Source organism: Oncorhynchus masou, chromosome 7 (assembly GCF_036934945.1).
Source record: "Oncorhynchus masou masou isolate Uvic2021 chromosome 7, UVic_Omas_1.1, whole genome shotgun sequence".
Classification (NCBI taxonomy): Eukaryota; Metazoa; Chordata; class Actinopteri; order Salmoniformes; family Salmonidae; genus Oncorhynchus; species Oncorhynchus masou.
This window is the reverse complement of record NC_088218.1, coordinates 9090502-9111938: the sequence shown is the minus strand read 5'-3', so window position 1 is coordinate 9111938 and position 21437 is coordinate 9090502. Positions and strand designations below refer to the sequence as shown.

Here is a 21437-nt window from a genome sequence, read left to right as displayed (position 1 = left end):
AAGTCTTGGGGTCTGAATACTTTCCGAAAGCCCTGTATAAATACCTAGGTGTCTGGTTAGACTAAACTCTCCTTCCAGACTCACATCAAGCATCTCCAATCCAAAATTACATTTAGAATCGGCTTCCTATTTCACAACAAATGCTCCTTCACTCACGCTGCAAAACATACCCTCATAAAACTGACTATCCTACCAATCCTTGACTTTGGTGATGACATTTAAAAAATGTAAATGCCTCCAACACTCTACTCAGCAAACTGGATGAAGTCTATCACAGTGCCATCCGTTTTGTCACCAAAGCCCCATATACTACCCACCACTGCGACCTGAATGCGCTCGTTGGCTGGCCTTCACTACATATTTGTTGTCGAACCCACTCGCTCAAGGTCATCTATAAGCCTCTGCTAGGTAAAGCCCCGCCTTAGCTCATTGGTCACCATAGCAACACCCACTAGTAGCACGCGCTCCAGCAGGTATATTTCACTGGTCACCCCCAAAGCCAACGCTTCTTTGCCTGCCTTTCCTTCCAGTTCTCTGCTGCCAATGACTGGAATGAAATGCAAAATTCACTGAAGCTGGAGATAAATCTCCCTCTCTAATTTTAAGCATCAGCTGTCAGAGCAGCTTACCCATCACTGTAGCTGTACACAGCCAATCTGTAAATAGCCCATCCAACTACCTCATCCCCATATTATTACTTAACCTCTTGCTCTTTTGTACCCCAGTATTTCTACTTGCACATCATTATCTGCACAACGATCACTCCAGTGTTAATGCTAAATTGTAATTATTTAGCCTCTCGCGCCTATTATTTAAACTCCCTACATTTGCACACACACTGTACATAGATTTTTCTATTGTGTTATTGACTGCTTGTTTGTTTATGTGTAACTCTGTGTTGTTGTTTTTGTCGCACTGCTTTGCTTTATCTTGGCCAGGTAGCAGTTGTAAATGGTTAACTGGTTAAATTAAAAAATAAAGCCTTCAATTGTTCTCATGTGGCAAACATGACTTTATATGCTGGGATGGTGTAGGGTCACATGACTTTATATGCTGGGATGGTGTAGGGTCACATGACTTTATATGCTGGGATGGTGTTGGGTCACATGACTTTATATGCTGGGATGGTGTTGGGTCACATGACTTTATATGCTGGGATGGTGTAGGGTCACATGACTTTATATGCTGGGATGGTGTAGGGTCACATGACTTTATATGCTGGGATGGTGTAGGGTCACATGACTTTATATGCTGTGATGGTGTTGGGTCACATGACTTTATATGCTGTGATGGTGTTGGGTCACATGACTTTATATGCTGTGATGGTGTTGGGTCACATGACTTTATATGCTGTGATGGTGTTGGGTCACATGACTTTATATGCTGGGATGGTGTAGGGTCACATGACTTTATATGCTGTGATGGTGTTGGGTCACATGACTTTATATGCTGGGATAGTGTAGGGTGTAGTGTAGGGTGTAGTGTAGGGTGTAGTGTAGGGTGTAGTGGATAGTGTAGGGTGTAGTGGATAGTGTAGTGTAGGGTGTAGTGGATAGTGTAGGGTGTAGGGGATAGTGTAGGGTGTAGGGGATAGTGTAGGGTGTAGGGGATAGTGTAGGGTGTAGGGGATAGTGTAGGGTGTAGGGGATAGTGTAGGGGATAGTGTAGGGTGTAGTGTAGGGTGTAGGGGATAGTGTAGGGTGTAGGGGACAGTGTAGGGTGTAGGGTGTAGGGGACAGTGTAGGGGATAGTGTAGGGTGAAAAGAGTGCATCTTGATTCTCACCTGTCCCCCTGCCACAATGGCTCCAAACAGGTGTAACAGACAGCATTTCAGACTGTCCTTAAGGTGTTCACTCTCCTGGAAGCACTCTGAAACACACACACAGTCAGTGGATATGGAACACTGTGGCTGTTTTGTTAACTATGCAAATATAACACCCACAACATGAGGCCAGTCTGGTCTGGTGCTGAGAGAACGGCCTCTTGAATGGCTCCATCTCAGTCTGGTCTGCTGCTGAGAGAACGGCCTCTTGAATAGCTCCATCTCAGTCTGGTCTGCTGCTGAGAGAACGGCCTCTTGAATGGCTCCATCTCAGTCTGGTCTGGTGCTGAGAGAACGTGTTGAATAGCTCCATCTCAGTCTGGTCTGGTGCTGAGAGAACGGCCTCTTGAATAGCTCCATCTCAGTCTGGTCTGGTGCTGAGAGAACGGCCTCTTGAATAGCTCCATCTCAGTCTGGTCTGGTGCTGAGAGAACGGCCTCTTGAATAGCTCCATCTCAGTCTGGTCTGCTGCTGAGAGAACGGCCTCTTGAATGGCTCCATCTCAGTCTGGTCTGGTGCTGAGAGAACGGCCTCTTGAATAGCTCCATCTCAGTCTGGTCTGGTGCTGAGAGAACGGCCTCTTGAATGGCTCCATCTCAGTCTGGTCTGGTGCTGAGAGAACGGCCTCTTGAATAGCTCCATCTCAGTCTGGTCTGCTGCTGAGAGAACGGCCTCTTGAATGGCTCCATCTCAGTCTGGTCTGGTGCTGAGAGAACGCCCTTGAATAGCTCCATCTCAGTCTGGTCTGGTGCTGAGAGAACGGCCTCTTGAATAGCTCCATCTCAGTCTGGTCTGGTGCTGAGAAACGGCCATTGAATAGCTCCATCTCAGTCTGGTCTGGTGCTGAGAGAACGGCCTCTTGAATAGCTCCATCTCAGTCTGGTCTGCTGCTGAGAGAACGGCCTCTTGAATGGCTCCATCTCAGTCTGGTCTGTGCTGAAGAACGGCCTCTTGAATAGCTCCATCTCAGTCTGGTCTGGTGCTGAGAGAACGGCCTCTTGAATGGCTCCATCTCAGTCTGGTCTGCTGCTGAGAGAACGCCTCTTGAATGGCTCCATCTCAGTCTGGTCTGCTGCTGAGAGAACGGCCTCTTGAATAGCTCCATCTCAGTCTGGTCTGGTGCTGAGAGAACGGCCTCTTGAATAGCTCCATCTCAGTCTGGTCTGGTGCTGAGAGAACGGCCTCTGAATAGCTCCATCTCAGTCTGGTCTGGTGCTGAGAGAACGGCCTCTTGAATAGCTCCATCTCAGTCTGGTCTGGTGCTGAGAGAACGGCCTCTTGAATAGCTCCATCTCAGTCTGGTCTGGTGCTGAGAGAACGGCCTCTTGAATGGCTCCATCTCAGTCTGGTCTGCTGCTGAGAGAACGGCCTCTTGAATGGCTCCATCTCATCTCAGTCTGGTCTGGTGCTGAGAGAACGGCCTCTTGAATGGCTCCATCTCAGTCTGGTCTGGTGCTGAGAGAACGGCCTCTTGAATGGCTCCATCTCAGTCTGGTCTGCTGCTGAGAGAACGGCCTCTTGAATGGCTCCATCTCAGTCTGGTCTGGTGCTGAGAGAACGGCCTCTTGAACGGCTGCCTGTCTCGCTCATACAAACAGTACATTCATTCACTCACATGCACACAGTCACACACGCATCACACACACCGTGACATGCACACACACATGCCCACAGACACACAGTCTCTATCATGTTCCCTTGGGGCCAGTCTTTTCAGTCATACAGTAACTCATCTGTCAACACATCCCAGTGAGCAGCAGCAGCAGCATGGCCTCCCAGGTCAGCACCGTTCCCTCTACAGGCCAACCCCAGACAGGAGCAAACCAATCCCAGAGGGATAAAGCTAGGTCAGAACCAATGATCCCAGACAAGACAGATGGTCCCCCCCCCCCACACACACACACACACCTCGGAGCTCCCACACACACACACCTCGTCCCCCACACACACACACACCCCGTCCCCCCCCACACACACACACACACACACACACCCCGTCCCCCTCACACACACCCCGTCCCCCACACACACACACACCTCGTCACCCTCCCCATTTCTTCCACACACTATTCCTCACTCTACTGTACCAGTCATATCCTCTCGGAGCCTCCCACACTTTACACACACACATGGGCATGCGCTAACACACACACGGGCATGCGCTAACACACACGCGTGCGCGCACACTGTGGCAGGTTGCTGGAGTGGCCTTGAGGTGACTGGCTGGAGCTGAAGAGTTCTCTCTGTGGTGTTGACAGAAACCACAGACACAAAGAGAGGCTGTTTGTTCCAAGATGGCCGCTGTCGCCAGAGGCCCAGACAGCCACCGTTCACTATCAGGCTGATCTGGACAGCCTGGCAAATAGACTAAGGAGAGGACACAAAGACTGGATTCATCTGGGATAGAGTGAGAGGACTGAAAGAGTCAGAGGTATGAGGAAGAATAGAGTGAGGAAGGAAAGACAGCGTGGAACTCTGAGGGGAGGCTGTTCCTAAGCTGGGAGAGGAAAGAGAGTGGAGCTCAGAGGGAGGCTGTTCCTAAGCTGGGAGAGGAAAGAGAGTGGAGCTCAGAGGGGAGGCTGTTCCTAAGCTGGGAGAGGAAAGAGAGTGGAGCGCTGAGGGGAGGCTGTTCCTAAGCTGGGAGAGGAAAGAGAGAGGAGCTCTGAGAGGAGGCTGTTCCTAAGCTGGGAGAGGAAAGAGAGTGGAGCTCTGAGGGAGGCTGTTCCTAAGCTGGGAGAGGAAAGAGAGTGGAGCTCTGAGGGGAGGCTGTTCCTAAGCTGGAAGAGGAAAGAGAGTGGAGCGCTGAGGGGAGGCTGTTCCTAAGCTGGGAGAGGAAAGAGAGTGGAGCTCTGAGGGAAAGAGGCTGTTCCTAAGCTGGGAGAGGAAAGAGAGTGGAGCTCTGAGGGGAGGCTGTTCCTAAGCTGGGAGAGGAAAGAGAGGGAGCTCTGAGGGGAGGCTGTTCCTAAGCTGGGAGAGGAAAGAGAGTGGAGCTCTGAGGGGAGGCTGTTCCTAAGCTGGGAGAGGAAAGAGAGTGGAGCTCAGAGGGGAGGATGTTCCTAAGCTGGGAGAGGAAAGAGAGTGGAGCTCTGAGGGGAGGCTGTTCCTAAGCTGGGAGAGGAAAGAGAGTGGAGCGCTGAGGGGAGGCTGTTCCTAAGCTGGGAGAGGAAAGAGAGTGGAGCTCTGAGGGGAGGCTGTTCCTAAGCTGGGAGAGGAAAGAGAGTGGAGCTCTGAGGGGAGGCTGTTCCTAAGCTGGGAGAGGAAAGAGAGTGGAGCCTGAGGGGGAGGCTGTTCCTAAGCTGGGAGAGGAAAGAGAGTGGAGCTCTGAGGGGAGGCTGTTCCTAAGCTGGGAGAGGAAAGAGAGTGGAGCTCTGAGGGAGGCTGTTCCTAAGCTGGGAGAGGAAAGAGAGTGGAGCTCTGAGGGGAGGCTGTTCCTAAGCTGGGAGAGGAAAGAGAGTGGAGCTCTGAGGGGAGGCTGTTCCTAAGCTGGGAGAGGAAAGAGAGTGGAGCTCTGAGGGAGGCTGTTCCTAAGCTGGGAGAGGAAAGAGAGTGGAGCTCTGAGGGGAGGCTGTTCCTAAGCTGGGAGAGGAAAGAGAGTGGAGCTCTGAGGGGAGGCTGTTCCTAAGCTGGGAGAGGAAAGAGAGTGGAGCTCTGAGGGGAGGCTGTTCCTAAGCTGGGAGAGGAAAGAGAGTGGAGCTCTGAGGGTAGGCTGTTCCTAAGCTGGGAGAGGAAAGAGAGTGGAGCTCTGAGGGGAGGCGGTTCCTAAGCTGGGAGAGGAAAGAGAGTGGAGCTCTGAGGGGAGGCTGTTCCTAAGCTGGGAGAGGAAAGAGAGTGGAGCTCTGAGGGGAGGCTGTTCCTAAGCTGGGAGAGGAAAGCAGGGAAGTGTGATCTGTTTTCTCTAGAGAGATGTTTTCATTGAGTAGAACATGGCTTCCTCATTCACTACTGTTAATGACCACACCGAGTTTCCCCCCACTGAACGACCCCGCTAGAGAGGATAACTGGGTTGTGTTCATTAAGGACAAAAGGTCTTGAAAAAGAAATCAAACTCACGGTAGAAGAAGGGCACAAACTCCACGGTGAGAGGAGCTGCTTTGTGTTTCTGTCTGCTCTTCTCCACTGTACTCCGCTGGTCCCTGGAGACGACAGGCAAAACACACGGTGTCAGAAAAAGACCCCCTGTCCAAACTCTGTCTGTGTGTCTGTGAGCAGGAACACTGCTGGGAGGGTTTAGCACAGGATTAGAACCAACACTACTTGGATTGATTTGGGAAATGTTTTGGCACTTTGGAGGGGAAAAAATATACTTTTATACTAATTAGGTAAACCAAGCCGAGCTGTACTGTGAAGAAACAACAACATCCAAGCCAGCACATTACGATTGCAGTGTTTTCAGAAGTGTAACAGTAGAATTGACCATGGTGGAATAAGTACATAATGATGCCAGATCCTAAGAGCGTTGTATCTGGTGCTTCAGTACCCACGAGAGCCCCGGTGGTTAATGCGTGCTTGACCCTGCTCCTCCAGTACCCAGAGCCCTTACACTTACTGTGTAACAGTGGAGGCCAAAGATGGGAGAACGGCTCATAATGATGGCTGGAATGGAGTTAATGGAATGGTATCAAACACGTGTTCCATTCACTCCATTCCAGACATTACTATGAGTCGTCCTCCCCTTACTGTGGATCTACTACAGTTCCATCTATTATTATGAGTCGTCCTCCCCTTACTGTGGATCTACTACAGTTCCATCTATTATTATGAGTCGTCCTCCCCTTACTGTGGATCTACTACAGTTCCATCTATTATTATGAGTCGTCCTCCCCTTACTGTGGATCTACTACAGTTCCATCTATTATTACGAGTCGTCCTCCCCTTACTGTGGATCTACTACAGTTCCATCTATTATTATGAGTCATCCTCCCCTTACTGTGGATCTACTACAGTTCCAGACATTATTATGAGTCACATTCCCCTTACTGTGGATCTACTACAGTTCCATCTATTATTATGAGTCAACCTCCCCTTACTGTGGATCTACTACAGTTCCATCTATTATGAGTCATCCTCCCCTTACTGTGGATCTACTACAGTTCCATCTATTATTATGAGTCGTCCTCCCCTTACTGTGGATCTACTACAGTTCCATCTATTATTATGAGTCGTCCTCCCCTTACTGTGGATCTACTACAGTTCCATCTATTATTATGAGTCGTCCTCCCCTTACTGTGGATCTACTACAGTTCCATCTATTATTATGAGTCATCCTCCTCTTACTGTGGATCTACTACAGTTCCATCTATTATTATGAGTCGTCCTCCCCTTACTGTGGATCTACTACAGTTCCATCTATTATGAGTCATCCTCCCCTTACTGTGGATCTACTACAGTTCCATCTATTATTATGAGTCATCCTCCCCTTACTGTGGATCTACTACAGTTCCATCTATTATTATGAGTCATCCTCCCCTTACTGTGGATCTACTACAGTTCCTTCTATTATTATGAGTCGTCCTCCCCTTACTGTGGATCTACTACAGTTCCATCTATTATGAGTCGTCATCCCCTTACTGTGGATCTACTACAGTTCCATCTATTATGAGTCGTCCTCCCCTTACTGTGGATCTACTACAGTTCCATCTATTATTATGAGTCATCCTCCCCTTACTGTGGATCTACTACAGTTCCAGACATTATTATGAGTCGTCCTCCCCTTACTGTGGATCTACTACAGTTCCATCTATTATTATGAGTCACATTCCCCTTACTGTGGATCTAGTACAGGTCCATCTATTATTATGAGTCGTCCTCCCCTTACTGTGGATCTACTACAGTTCCATCTATTATTATGAGTCGTCCTCCCCTTACTGTGGATCTACTACAGTTCCATCTATTATGAGTCGTCCTCCCCTTACTGTGGATCTACTACAGTTCCATCTATTATTATGAGTCGTCCTCCCCTTACTGTGGATCTACTACAGTTCCATCTATTATGAGTCGTCCTCCCCTTACTGTGGATCTACTACAGTTCCATCTATTATTATGAGTCGTCCTCCCCTTACTGTGGATCTACTACAGTTCCATCTATTATTATGAGTCGTCCTCCCCTTACTGTGGATCTACTACAGTTCCATCTATTATTATGAGTCAACCTCCCCTTACTGTGGATCTACTACAGTTCCATCTATTATTATGAGTCGTCCTCCCCTTACTGTGGATCTACTACAGTTCCATCTATTATTATGAGTCAACCTCCCCTTACTGTGGATCTACTACAGTTCCATCTATTATTATGAGTCGTCCTCCCCTTACTGTGGATCTACTACAGTTCCATCTATTATTATGAGTCGTCCTCCCCTTACTGTGGATCTACTACAGTTCCATCTATTATTATGAGTCTTCCTCCCCTTACTGTGGATCTACTACAGTTCCATCTATTATTATGAGTCGTCCTCCCCTTACTGTGGATCTACTACAGTTCCATCTATTATTATGAGTCAACCTCCCCTTACTGTGGATCTACTACAGTTCCATCTATTATTATGAGTCGTCCTCCCCTTACTGTGGATCTACTACAGTTCCATCTATTATTATGAGTCATCCTCCCCTTACTGTGGATCTACTACAGTTCCATCTATTATGAGTCGTCCTCCCCTTACTGTGGATCTACTACAGTTCCATCTATTATTATGAGTCAACCTCCCCTTACTGTGGATCTACTACAGTTCCATCTATTATTATGAGTCGTCCTCCCCTTACTGTGGATCTAGTACAGGTCCAACTATTATTATGAGTCGTCCTCCCCTTACTGTGGATCTACTACAGTTCCATCTATTATTATGAGTCGTCCTCCCCTTACTGTGGATCTACTACAGTTCCATCTATTACTATGAGTCGTCCTCCCCTTACTGTGGATCTACTACAGTTCCATCTATTATTATGAGTCGTCCCCTCCCCTTACTGTGGATCTACTACAGTTCCATCTATTATTATGAGTCGTCCTCCCCTTACTGTGGATCTACTACAGTTCCATTATTATGAGTCTATTATTATGAGTCCATCTATTATGAGTCCCATCCCCTTACTGTGGATCTACTACAGTTCCATCTATTATTATGAGTCGTCCTCCCCTTACTGTGGATCTACTACAGTTCCATCTATTATTATGAGTCAACCTCCCTTACTGTGGATCTACTACAGTTCCATCTATTATTATGAGTCGTCCTCCTTACTGTGGATCTACTACAGTTCCATCTATTATTAGGTCTAGTCCTGTACCCTTACAGACCTGGATCTACTAACCAATCACATGATCTATCAACAGTTAATAAGGTCTATCGCACCATCTATGATAAGATCAAGTCCTCCCCTTACTGTGGATAAGTTAAGGTCCATCTATTATCCATGATAAGTTAAGGTCTACTACAGTTCCATCTATAAGTTAAGGTCACCTCCCTATGTTAATTAAGAAGGTCATCATGATCTATGATAACTGTGAAGATCAAACAGATCCATGATAATTAAGAAGGTCACCCCTTATCCATGATACAGTTCCATCTATTATTATGATCCATGATAGGCTTACTGAAGGATCACTACGATCCATGATATTAAGAAGGTCACCCGATCCATGATAAGTTAAGAAGGTCACTACAGATCCATGATAAGTTAAGAAGGTCACCCGATCCATGATAAGTTAAGGATCTACTACAGATCCATGATAGGTTAAGAAGGTCACCCCTTACTGATCCATGATAGGTTAAGAAGGTCACCCGATCCATGATAAGTTAAGAAGGTCAGTCCTGTCCATGATAAGTTAAGAAGGTCACCAATCACATGATATCAACAGTTAATAAGGTCCACCGCACGATCCATGATAAGTTAAGAAGGTCACCCGATCCATGATAAGTTAAGAAGGTCACCCGATCCATGATAAGTTAAGGTCACCCGATCCATGATAAGTTAAGAAGGTCACCCGATCCATGATAAGTTAAGAAGGTCACCCGATCCATGATAAGTTAAGAAGGTCACCCAATCCATGATAAGTTAAGAAGGTCACCCGATCCATGATAAGTTAAGAAGGTCACCCGATCTATGATAAGTTAAGGTCACCCGATCTATGTTAAGTTAAGGTCACCCGATCTATGTTCAGTTAAGGTCCCCCGATCTATGTTAAGTTAAGAAGGTCACACGATCTATGATAAGTTAAGAATGTCACACGATCTATGATAAGTTAAGAAGGTCACACGATCTATGATAAGTTAAGAAGGTCACACGATCTATGATAAGTTAAGGTCAATCAGGTACTGGAAAAGATCAAATAGATGGACTAAGTGGACTGGCTGGGGTCACATCAGGAGATGTTTGGGGAACATTGTTCACTGTCTGCTCCAGAGCTTTCTTGACAAATAAATGTCAATCTCATTGTGACTTCCCTGGTTAAATAAAGAATAATAAATCAAATAAACAAACTCTGCTAGAGTTAGCGACTTAGTGTACCCGCAGGTGCGATGTCTCCAGTTCCGGTAGGGGTCGTACAGGCTCTCGCAGAAGGCCAGAGAGTGGCGGACAAACTCCTCGGCCTGAGTCTGGTCCACCATCTCCTTCTCCTTGGTCTTACTCTTCAGCTGTAGGAGAGAGCATGGTGAGGCTAGAAGACACACACACAGGAATGTGTAATCTCACGGGAATGTACCTACTTAATCATTGTGACATGCTAAAAAACAAACTTAATCATTGTGACATGCTAAAAAACAAACTTAATCATTGTGACATGCTAAAAAAATAAACTTAATCATTGTGACATGCTAAAAAAAAGGAAACAGAGTCAGGAAGGCGATGATAGGGGGGAGAGGAGGGTGGATAAAGTGGGAGAAGAGGGTGGATAAAGTGGGAGAAGAGGGTGGATAAAGTGAGAGAAGAGGGTGGATAAAGTGAGAGAAGAGGGTGGATAAAGTGGGAGAAGAGGGTGGATAAAGGGGGAGAAGAGGGTGGATAAAGGCGGAGAAGAGGGTGGATAAAGGGGGAGAAGAGGGTGGATAAAGGGGGAGAAGAGGGTGGATAAAGGCGGAGAAGAGGGTGGATAAAGGGGAGAAGAGGGGGAGAGAGAAGAGGGTGGATAAAGGGGGAGAGGAGGGTGGATAAAGGGGGAGAAGAGGGTTGAGAAAGGGGGAGAGGAATCAGACCTGCTGGATGTAGAGCGTTGTCATGGTAATGACATGGTTGATGTAGGAGCAGGTGCCAATCTCCTCCACATTGGACAGGTTCCTGCAGAGAGAGAAAGTTATAGCCTGTTAAAGTAGTGACAGGTTCCAACACACAGACCGAGAGACATGAGAGAGAGAGTCATGTCTGTTATAGTAGTGACAGGTTCCAACAGAGAGAGTCATGTCTGTTATAGTAGGGACAGGTTCCAACAGAGAGAGTCATGTCTGTTATAGTAGGGACAGGTAACAACACACAGACACAGAGAGACCGAGAGACATGAGAGAGAGAGTCATGTCTGTTATAGTAGTGACAGGTTCCAACAGAGAGTCATGTCTGTTATAGTAGGGACAGGTTCCAACAGAGAGAGTCATGTCTGTTATAGTAGTGACAGGTTCCAACAGAGAGAGTCATGTCTGTTATAGTAGGGACAGGTTCCAACAGAGAGAGAGTCATGTCTGTTATAGTAGTGACAGGTTCCAACACACAGACACAGAGAGACCGAGAGACATGAGAGAGAGAGTCATGTCTGTTATAGTAGGGACAGGTTCCAACAGAGAGAGTCATGTCTGTTATAGTAGGGACAGGTTCCAACAGAGAGAGAGTCATGTCTGTTATAGTAGGGACAGGTTCCAACAGAGAGTCATGTCTGTTATAGTAGGGACAGGTTCCAACAGAGAGAGTCATGTCTGTTATAGTAGGGACAGGTTCCAACAGAGAGTCATGTCTGTTATAGTAGGGACAGGTTCCAACAGAGAGTCATGTCTGTTATAGTAGGGACAGGTTCCAACAGAGAGTCATGTCTGTTATAGTAGGGACAGGTTCCAACAGAGAGTCATGTCTGTTATAGTAGGGACAGGTTCCAACAGAGAGAGTCATGTCTGTTATAGTAGGGACAGGTTCCAACACACAGACACAGAGTAGTGACAGGTTCCAACAGAGACATGTAGGGACAGGTTCCAACAGAGAGTCATGTCTGTTATAGTAGGGACAGGTTCCAACAGAGAGAGTCATGTCTGTTATAGTAGGGACAGGTTCCAACAGAGAGAGTCATGTCTGTTATAGTAGGGACAGGTTCCAACAGAGAGAGTCATGTCTGTTATAGTAGGGACAGGTTCCAACAGAGAGTCATGTCTGTTATAGTAGGGACAGGTTCCAACAGAGAGTCATGTCTGTTATAGTAGGGACAGGTTCCAATAGAGAGAGTCATGTCTGTTATAGTAGGGACAGGTTCCAACAGAGAGTCATGTCTGTTATAGTAGGGACAGGTTCCAACAGAGAGAGAGTCATGTCTGTTATAGTAGGGACAGGTTCCAACAGAGAGTCATGTCTGTTATAGTAGGGACAGGTTCCAACAGAGAGAGAGTCATGTCTGTTATAGTAGGGACAGGTTCCAACAGAGAGTCATGTCTGTTATAGTAGGGACAGGTTCCAACAGAGAGTCATGTCTGTTATAGTAGGGACAGGTTCCAACAGAGAGAGTCATGTCTGTTATAGTAGGGACAGGTTCCAACAGAGAGAGTCATGTCTGTTATAGTAGGGACAGGTTCCAACAGAGAGAGAGTCATGTCTGTTATAGTAGGGACAGGTTCCAACAGAGAGTCATGTCTGTTATAGTAGGGACAGGTTCCAACAGAGAGAGTCATGTCTGTTATAGTAGGGACAGGTTCCAACAGAGAGAGTCATGTCTGTTATAGTAGGGACAGGTTCCAACAGAGAGAGTCATGTCTGTTATAGTAGGGACAGGTTCCAACAGAGAGAGAGCAATGTCTGTTATAGTAGGGACAGGTTCCAACAGAGAGTCATGTCTGTTATAGTAGGGACAGGTTCCAATAGAGAGAGTCATGTCTGTTATAGTAGGGACAGGTTCCAACAGAGAGTCATGTCTGTTATAGTAGGGACAGGTTCCAACAGAGAGAGAGTCATGTCTGTTATAGTAGGGACAGGTTCCAACAGAGAGTCATGTCTGTTATAGTAGGGACAGGTTCCAACAGAGAGTCATGTCTGTTATAGTAGGGACAGGTTCCAACAGAGAGTCATGTCTGTTATAGTAGGGACAGGTTCCAACAGAGAGTCATGTCTGTTATAGTAGTGACAGGTTCCAACAGAGAGTCATGTCTGTTATAGTAGGGACAGGTTCCAACAGAGAGTCATGTCTGTTATAGTAGGGACAGGTTCCAACAGAGAGAGTCATGTCTGTTATAGTAGGGACAGGTTCCAACAGAGAGAGTCATGTCTGTTATAGTAGGGACAGGTTCCAACAGAGAGTCGTGTCTGTTATAGTAGGGACAGGTTCCAACAGAGAGTCATGTCTGTTATAGTAGGGACAGGTTCCAACAGAGAGTCGTGTCTGTTATAGTAGGGACAGGTTCCAACACACAGACACAGAGAGACCGAGAGACATGAGAGAGAGAGTCATGTCTGTTATAGTAGGGACAGGTTCCAACAGAGAGAGTCATGTCTGTTATAGTAGGGACAGGTTCCAACAGGGAGAGAGTCATGTCTGTTATAGTAGTGACAGGTTCCAACAGAGAGAGTCATGTCTGTTATAGTAGGGACAGGTTCCAACAGAGAGAGTCATGTCTGTTATAGTAGGGACAGGTTCCAACAGAGAGAGTCATGTCTGTTATAGTAGGGACAGGTTCCAACAGAGAGAGTCATGTCTGTTATAGTAGGGACAGGTTCCAACAGAGAGAGTCATGTCTGTTATAGTAGGGACAGGTTCCAACAGAGAGAGAGTCATGTCTGTTATAGTAGTGACAGGTTCCAACACACAGACACAGAGAGACCGAGAGACATGAGAGAGAGAGTCATGTCTGTTATAGTAGTGACAGGTTCCAACACACAGACACAGAGAGACCGAGAGACATGAGAGAGAGAGTCATGTCTGTTATAGTAGGGACAGGTTCCAACAGAGAGTCATGTCTGTTATAGTAGGGACAGGTTCCAACAGAGAGAGAGTCATGTCTGTTATAGTAGGGACAGGTTCCAACACACAGACACAGAGACCGAGAGACATGAGAGAGAGAGTCATGTCTGTTATAGTAGGGACAGGTTCCAACAGAGAGAGAGTCATGTCTGTTATAGTAGGGACAGGTTCCAACAGAGAGAGTCATGTCTGTTATAGTAGGGACAGGTTCCAACAGAGAGTCATGTCTGTTATAGTAGGGACAGGTTCCAACAGAGAGAGTCATGTCTGTTATAGTAGGGACAGGTTCCAACAGAGAGAGTCGTGTCTGTTATAGTAGGGACAGGTTCCAACAGAGAGAGAGTCATGTCTGTTATAGTAGGGACAGGTTCCAACAGAGAGTCATGTCTGTTATAGTAGGGACAGGTTCCAACAGAGAGAGAGTCATGTCTGTTATAGTAGGGACAGGTTCCAACAGAGAGTCATGTCTGTTATAGTAGGGACAGGTTCCAACAGAGAGTCATGTCTGTTATAGTAGTGACAGGTTCCAACAGACATGATAGAGTGACAGGTCATGTCTGTTATAGTAGGGACAGGTTCCAACAGAGAGTCATGTCTGTTATAGTAGGGACAGGTTCCAACAGAGAGAGTCATGTCTGTTATAGTAGGGACAGGTTCCAACAGAGAGTCATGATAGTCATTCCAACAGTCTGTTATAGTAGTGACAGGTTCCAACAGAGAGTCATGTCTGTTATAGTAGGGACAGGTTCCAACAGGTTCCAAGAGAGAGTCATGTCTGTTATAGTAGGGACAGGTTCCAACAGAGAGAGTCATGTCTGTTATAGTAGGGACAGGTTCCAACAGAGAGTCATGTCTGTTATAGTAGGGACAGGTTCCAACAGAGAGTCATGTCTGTTGTATTTTTTTTTAGTAGCTCATCATCCATCACTACAAAGCTGGACCAATGAATAGCCAGCTACATTTGACAATTAGAAATAACTATTGATTTTCTGGTTCATTGAGAAAACTAAACTAACATGTGTGTTTTTGGTTGTTGAGGTAATTAGACCAAAGCCCATTTCAAGGTTCTTTCTACTATAAAAAAAAAGACAAGTAATTTCAGAATATGATGGTAAGATAGCTGGCTAACTCATTGATCCTGCTTTGTTGCATATCCCTCAAGGTCATGTTCATGACTGTACCAGATAGAGGACTACAGACTGAAACAGCCAGAGAGATACTTTCACTTGTTTTCACTTTCTGTTGCAAAATCCTGTGTTCCGTGCCCTACTGAACCGCCTACCTACTGCTGCAAGACCCTTTAAAACCAGGGGCACTAAGACCTGTCAACCTCGGCTAGAGGGGTTCCTGTCAATAGACATTACCGAGAAGAGGTCCACAGAACTAGAAATTATTCAAATTCCATGGTCCAATCACACACTCAACCACCATAATAGCGACAGACTGGACCGGTACAAACAGGTCTAGGTAGGTGGAGGGAGGGGCCAGACTACTGGACCGGTACCACTAGGTCTAGGTAGGTGGAGGGAGGGGCCAGACTACTGGACCGGTACAACCAGGTCTAGTAGGTGGAGGGAGGTTCCAGACTAGAGGTACCACTAGGTCTAGGTAGGTGGAGTAGGGAGACTACTGGACCGGTACCACTAGGTCTAGGTAGGTGGAGGGAGGGGCCAGACTCTGTTATAGTAGGGGAGGGAGGTTCCAACAGAGAGAGTCGTGGTTATAGTAGGGACAGGACCCGGTCCAACAGAGAGTCATGTCTGTTAGGTAGGTGGAGGGACAGGGGAGGGCCAATAGAGAGAGTCATGTCTGTTATAGTAGGGACAGGTTCCAACAGAGAGAGTCATGTCTGTTATAGTAGGGACAGGTTCCAACAGAGAGTCATGTCTGTTATAGGGGAGGGACAGGTTCCAACAGAGAGGGAGAGACATGTCTGTTATAGTAGGGACAGGTTCCAACAGAGAGTCATGTCTGGTAGGTGGAGTAGGGACCCTGGGTGCGGTTCCAACAGAGAGTCATGTCTGTTATAGTAGGGACCAGACTTCCACAGAGAGTCATGTCTGTTATAGTAGTGACAGGTTCCAACAGAGAGTCATGTCTGTTATAGTAGGGACAGGTTCCAACAGAGAGTCATGTCTGTTATAGTAGGGACAGGTTCCAACAGAGAGTCATGTCTGTTATAGTAGGGACAGGTTCCAACAGAGAGTCATGTCTGTTATAGTAGGGACAGGTTCCAACGTAGAGAGAGTCATGGACCGGTCTGTTATAGTAGGGACAGGTTCCAACAGAGAGTCATGTCTGTTATAGTGGAGGGACAGGTCACCCAGTCCCAACAGAGAGAGAGTCATAGTCTGTTATAGTAGGGACAGGACCCGGTCCAACAGAGAGGGAGGGGCCAGACATGTCTGTTATAGTAGGGACAGGTTCCAACAGAGAGTCATGTCTAGTTATAGTAGGGACAGGTTGGACAGAGAGTCATGTCTGTTGTATTTTTTTTTAGTAGCTCATCATCCATCACTACAAAGCTGGACCAATGAATAGCCAGCTACATTTGACCAAATACAGCCGAAATAACTATTGTCTGGTTCATTGAGAAAACTAAACTAACATGTAGTGTTTTTGGTGGAGAGGGGCCAGACTACTGGACAAAGCCCATTTCAAGGTTGGAGGAGGGGCTTTCTACTGGACAAGAACAACTACAAGGTGGAGGGGATTTCAGACTACTGGACAAGAACAGCTGGTCTAGGTAGGTGGAGGAGGGGCCAGACTACTGGACCAGTCCTGGTCTAGGTAGGTGGAGGAGGGGCAGACTCTGGACCGGTACAAGGTCTTGTAGGTGGAGGGAGGGAGGGCCAGACTACTGGACCGGTACAACCAGGTCTTGGTAGGTGGAGGGAGGAGGGGCTAGACTAGGACAAACAGGTCTTGGTAGGTGGAGGAGAGGGGCCAGACTGCTGGACCGGTACCACTAGGTCTAGGTTGGAGGAGGGGCCAGACTACTGGACCCGGGTGCTGCCAGGTCTAGGTAGTTGGAGGGAGGGAGGGGCCAGACTACTGGACCGGTACAACCAGGTCTTGGTAGGTGGAGGGAGGGAGGGGCCAGACTACTGGACCGGTACAACCAGGTCTTGGTAGGTGGAGGGAGGGGCCAGACTACTGGACCGGTACAACTAGGTCTAGGTAGGTGGAGGGAGGGGCCAGACTACTGGACCGGTACAACCAGGTCTAGGTAGGTGGAGGAGAGGGGCCAGACTACTGGACCGGTACAAAGGTCTAGGTAGGTGGAGGAGGGGCCAGACTACTGGACCGGTATAGGTCTAGGTAGGTGGAGGGAGGGGCCAGACTACTGGACCACCATAAGGTAGGAGGGAGGGCCAGACTACTGGACCGGTACCACTAGGTCTAGGTAGGTGGAGGGAGGGGCCAGACTACTGGACCGGTACCACTAGGTCTAGGTAGGTGGAGGGAGGGGCCAGACTACTGGACCGGTACAACCAGGTCTAGGTAGGTGGAGGGAGGGGCCAGACTACTGGACCGGTACAACTAGGTCTAGGTAGGTGGAGGGAGGGGCCAGACTACTGGACCGGTACCACTAGGCCTCGGTAGGTGGAGGGAGGGGCCAGACTACTGGACCAGTACAACCAGGTCTAGGTAGGTGGAGGGAGGGGCCAGACTACTGCTTCTGGTCCTACAGAAACACCACGGACCAACCTGCAGATGACGATGAGGAATTTGACCAGCAGGAGGGCCAGGTTCTGCTGCTCCTGCTCCAGCCCGTCCGAGGCCTTCTGGACACACTGGAGCAGCTGGTGCCGCAACACCTGCAGGATGTTGTCTGGCAACAGGGTCATCACTGGAGGCACCTCCTCCAACCTGGGGAGGGAGAGAGAGAAAGGGGTGAAATAAGGGGAACACCAAAACATGCGCAACTCTCACCTGCGTGTCACACACATCTGCACAAATACTATGCAAGCAAGCGCACGCACCCTGCCAGGCATTTCTACCAGGCCCTAAAAGTTGCCAAAGACTCCAGTCACCCAAATCACACTGTTCTCTCTGCTACCGCACGGCAAGCAGTACTGGTGCACCAAGCTCACGCTCACACACACACACACACACACACACACACACACACACACACACACACAATAAATCCACCCAAACTTCTAAGGCCTTCAGGTACATCACACACATTTACACACATCTACCTAAGCAACACACCATGATAACCTTTACACTAGTATTTGCTGATAGATTAATGTTATGAAACCATCCACTGTACAGCTAACAGTGAACCTAACTGTCTCTGTCCCTCTCTGTAGACAGGGGTCATCAGAGAGGAATGGGCCTGTCTCTGTTCCCCTCTGTAGACAGGGGTCATCAGAGAGGAATGGGCCTGTCTCTGTCCCCCTCTGTAGACAGGGGTCATCAGAGAGGAATGGGCTTGTCTCTGTCCCTCTCTGTAGACAGGGGTCATCAGAGAGGAATGGGCCTGTCTCTGTCCCCCTCTGTAGACAGATGTCATCAGAGAGGAAGGGACCTGTCTCTGTCCCCCTCTGTAGATAGGGGTCATCAGAGAGGAATGGGCCTGTCTCTGTCCCCCTCTGTAGACAGGGGTCATCGGAGAGGAATGGGCCTGTCTCTGTCCCCCTCTGTAGACAGGGGTCATCAGAGAGGAATGGGCTTGTCTCTGTCCCTTTCTGTAGACAGGGGTCATCAGAGAGGAATGGGCCTGTCTCTGTCCCCCTCTGTAGACAGGGGTCATCAGAGAGGAATGGGCCTGTCTCTGTCCCCCTCTGTAGACAGAGGTCATCAGAGAGGAATGGGTTCCTCCAACAGAGCCCAGATGAGCATTCCCAAATCGGGGTAAGAGCGTATCGCTGGGAAAAGCAGGACAGCTGCGGCAGTGGGGGGAGGTGGAGTGGGAAAGAGAGAGGGGGAGGTGGAGTGGGAAAGAGAGAGGGGGAGGTGGAGTGGGAAAGAGAGAGGGGGAGGTGGAGTGGGAAAGAGAGGGGGAGGTGGAGTGGGAAAGAGAGGGGGAGGTGGAGTGGGAAAGAGAGGGGGAGGTGGAGTGAGTAAGAGAGAGGGGGTGGAGTGGGTAAGAGAGAGGGGGTGGAGTGGGTAAGAGAGAGGGGGTGGAGTGGGTAAGAGAGAGGGGTGGAGTGGGAAAGAGAGGGGGGGTGGAGTGGGAAAGAGAGGGGGAGGTGGAGTGGGAAAGAGAGAGGGGGAGTGGGAAAGAGAGGGGGTGGTGGAGTGGGAAAGAGGGGGTGGTGGAGTGGGAAAGAGAGAGGGGGTGGAGTGGGAAAGAGAGGGGGAGGTGGAGTGGGAAAGAGAGGGGGAGGGGGTGGTGGAGTGGGAAAGAGAGGGGGTGGTGGAGTGGGAAAGAGGGGGTGGTGGAGTGGGAAAGAGAGGGGGTGGTGGAGTGGGAAAGAGAGGGGGTGGTGGAGTGGGAAAGAGGGGGTGGTGGAGTGGGAAAGAGGGAGAGGTGGAGTGGGAAAGAGAGGGGGTGGTGGAGTGGGAAAGAGGGAGAGGTGGAGTGGGAAAGAGAGGGGGTGGTGGAGTGGGAAAGAGAGGGGGAGGTGGAGTGGGAAAGAGAGGGGGTGGTGGAGTGGGAAAGAGAGGGGGAGGTGGAGTGGGAAAGAGAGAAGGGAGAGAAAGAGGCATGGCAACGAACCGACAAACGACCGTACTGGCTGATCTAATGGAAAGTAATCTGTTTCCCCTTGCTCCACACTTCACTCTCTCCAGTCCCACACACAGACCACACAGCCTTACGTAATCATCTGACAGGACTGACTGGGCATTTCACTGGTCATGTGACCAGACCACAGCTGGAAGAGCAGAGGAGCACATCACCTCTGTCGCTCCGTCTCTCTCTATACTGCATGTGCTTCTTCTGCATGTGCCCTGAACGCTCTCAAACAATGGATGTGGCCGTGCAAACATACAGACATGCACAGAACCTTCACATCAACACAGATTCCAGAGCTGGTTATGTAACCCCAACACAGATTCCAGAGCTGGTTATGTAACCCCAACACAGATTCCAGAGCTGGTTATGGAACCCCAACACAGATTCCAGAGCTGGTTATGTAACCCCAACACAGATTCCAGAGCTGGTTATGAAAGCTGGTTATGGAACCCCAACACAGATTCCAGAGCTGGTTATGTAACCCCAACACAGATTCCAGAGCTGGTTATGAAACCCCAACACAGATTCCAGAGCTGGTTATGGAACCCCAACACAGATTCCAGAGCTGGTTATGAAACCCCAACACAGATTCCAGAGCTGGTTATGTAACCCCAACACAGATTCCAGAGCTGGTTATGTAACCCCAACACAGATTCCAGAGCTGGTTATGGAACCCCAACACAGATTCCAGAGCTGGTTATGAAACCCCAACACAGATTCCAGAGCTGGTTATGGAACCCCAACACAGATTCCAGAGCTGGTTATGAAACACCAACACAGATTCCAGAGCTGGTTATGGAACCCCAACACAGATTCCAGAGCTGGTTATGAAACACCAACACAGATTCCAGAGCTGGTTATGTAACCCCAACACAGATTCCAGAGCTGGTTATGTAACCCCAACACAGATTCCAGAGCTGGTTATGGAACCCCAACACAGATTCCAGAGCTGGTTATGGAACCCCAACACAGATTCCAGAGCTGGTTATGGAACCCCAACACAGATTCCAGAGCTGGTTATGGAACCCCAACACAGATTCCAGAGCTGGTTATGTAACCCCAACACAGATTCCAGAGCTGGTTATGGAACCCCAACACAGATTCCAGACCTGGTTATGGAACCCTATAGTCTATTTCTGTATCTTGTGTTTTGAAAATGCGTCCCCGTTTATGACCCTAAAGACAGGCTTCATTTGCACAGCGATGGGGGGCGCTTGCCTGTGTGAGCGGAGGCCGCTAGCTACTTCTTAGGGGTCATGGGTCAAAACATTTGAAAACCAATGAGCTACAGTACAAGTCGTTGCCTGATTAGATGGTTTATTTTTATTTTTTTTACTTGACATGACTTGCTCTTAGAACACACAACTTGGACTGACTCGAGACCCGACCCGTTCTACGTGGACTGACACGAGACCGGCCCGTCCTACTTGGACTGACTCGAGACCCGACCCGTTCTACTTGGACTGACTCGAGACCCGACCCGTTCTACTTGGACTGACTCGAGACTCGACCCGTCCTACTTGGATTGACTCGACACTCGACCCGTCCTACTTGGATTGACTCGACACTCGACCCGTCCTACTTGGATTGACTCGACACTCGACCCGTCCTACTTGGGACTTGTGACTCCTACTTGGGACTTGTGACTGAAATAATAGTGACTTGGTCCCACCTCTGGGGCTATGCTTACCTGGAGGGTGGCTTCTCAAAGTCCACATCTAGACATCTCTCATAGGAGCCAATGAAGATCTCCAGCCACAGCTTCAGGTAGTCTGGGTCCCTCTGTCACAGA

The 21437-nt window shown here is 48.5% G+C and overlaps 1 protein-coding gene across 1 annotated transcript in view; it reads right to left on the bottom strand.

The window, feature by feature from the left end:
* Positions 1-404: 404 nt before the first annotated feature.
* Positions 405-21437, bottom strand: part of LOC135542950 (neurobeachin-like protein 1) — a 21612-nt gene continuing 579 nt past the window's right edge. The window contains exons 2-8 of the mRNA XM_064970079.1: positions 21336-21427; positions 17665-17826; positions 11006-11087; positions 10320-10447; positions 5874-5956; positions 1712-1870; positions 405-547 (exon numbers count right to left, since the gene is read on the bottom strand). Of these exons, the coding sequence (XP_064826151.1) occupies positions 405-547; positions 1712-1870; positions 5874-5956; positions 10320-10447; positions 11006-11087; positions 17665-17826; positions 21336-21427 (849 nt within the window). The remainder of the gene's footprint in view (positions 548-1711; positions 1871-5873; positions 5957-10319; positions 10448-11005; positions 11088-17664; positions 17827-21335; positions 21428-21437) is intronic.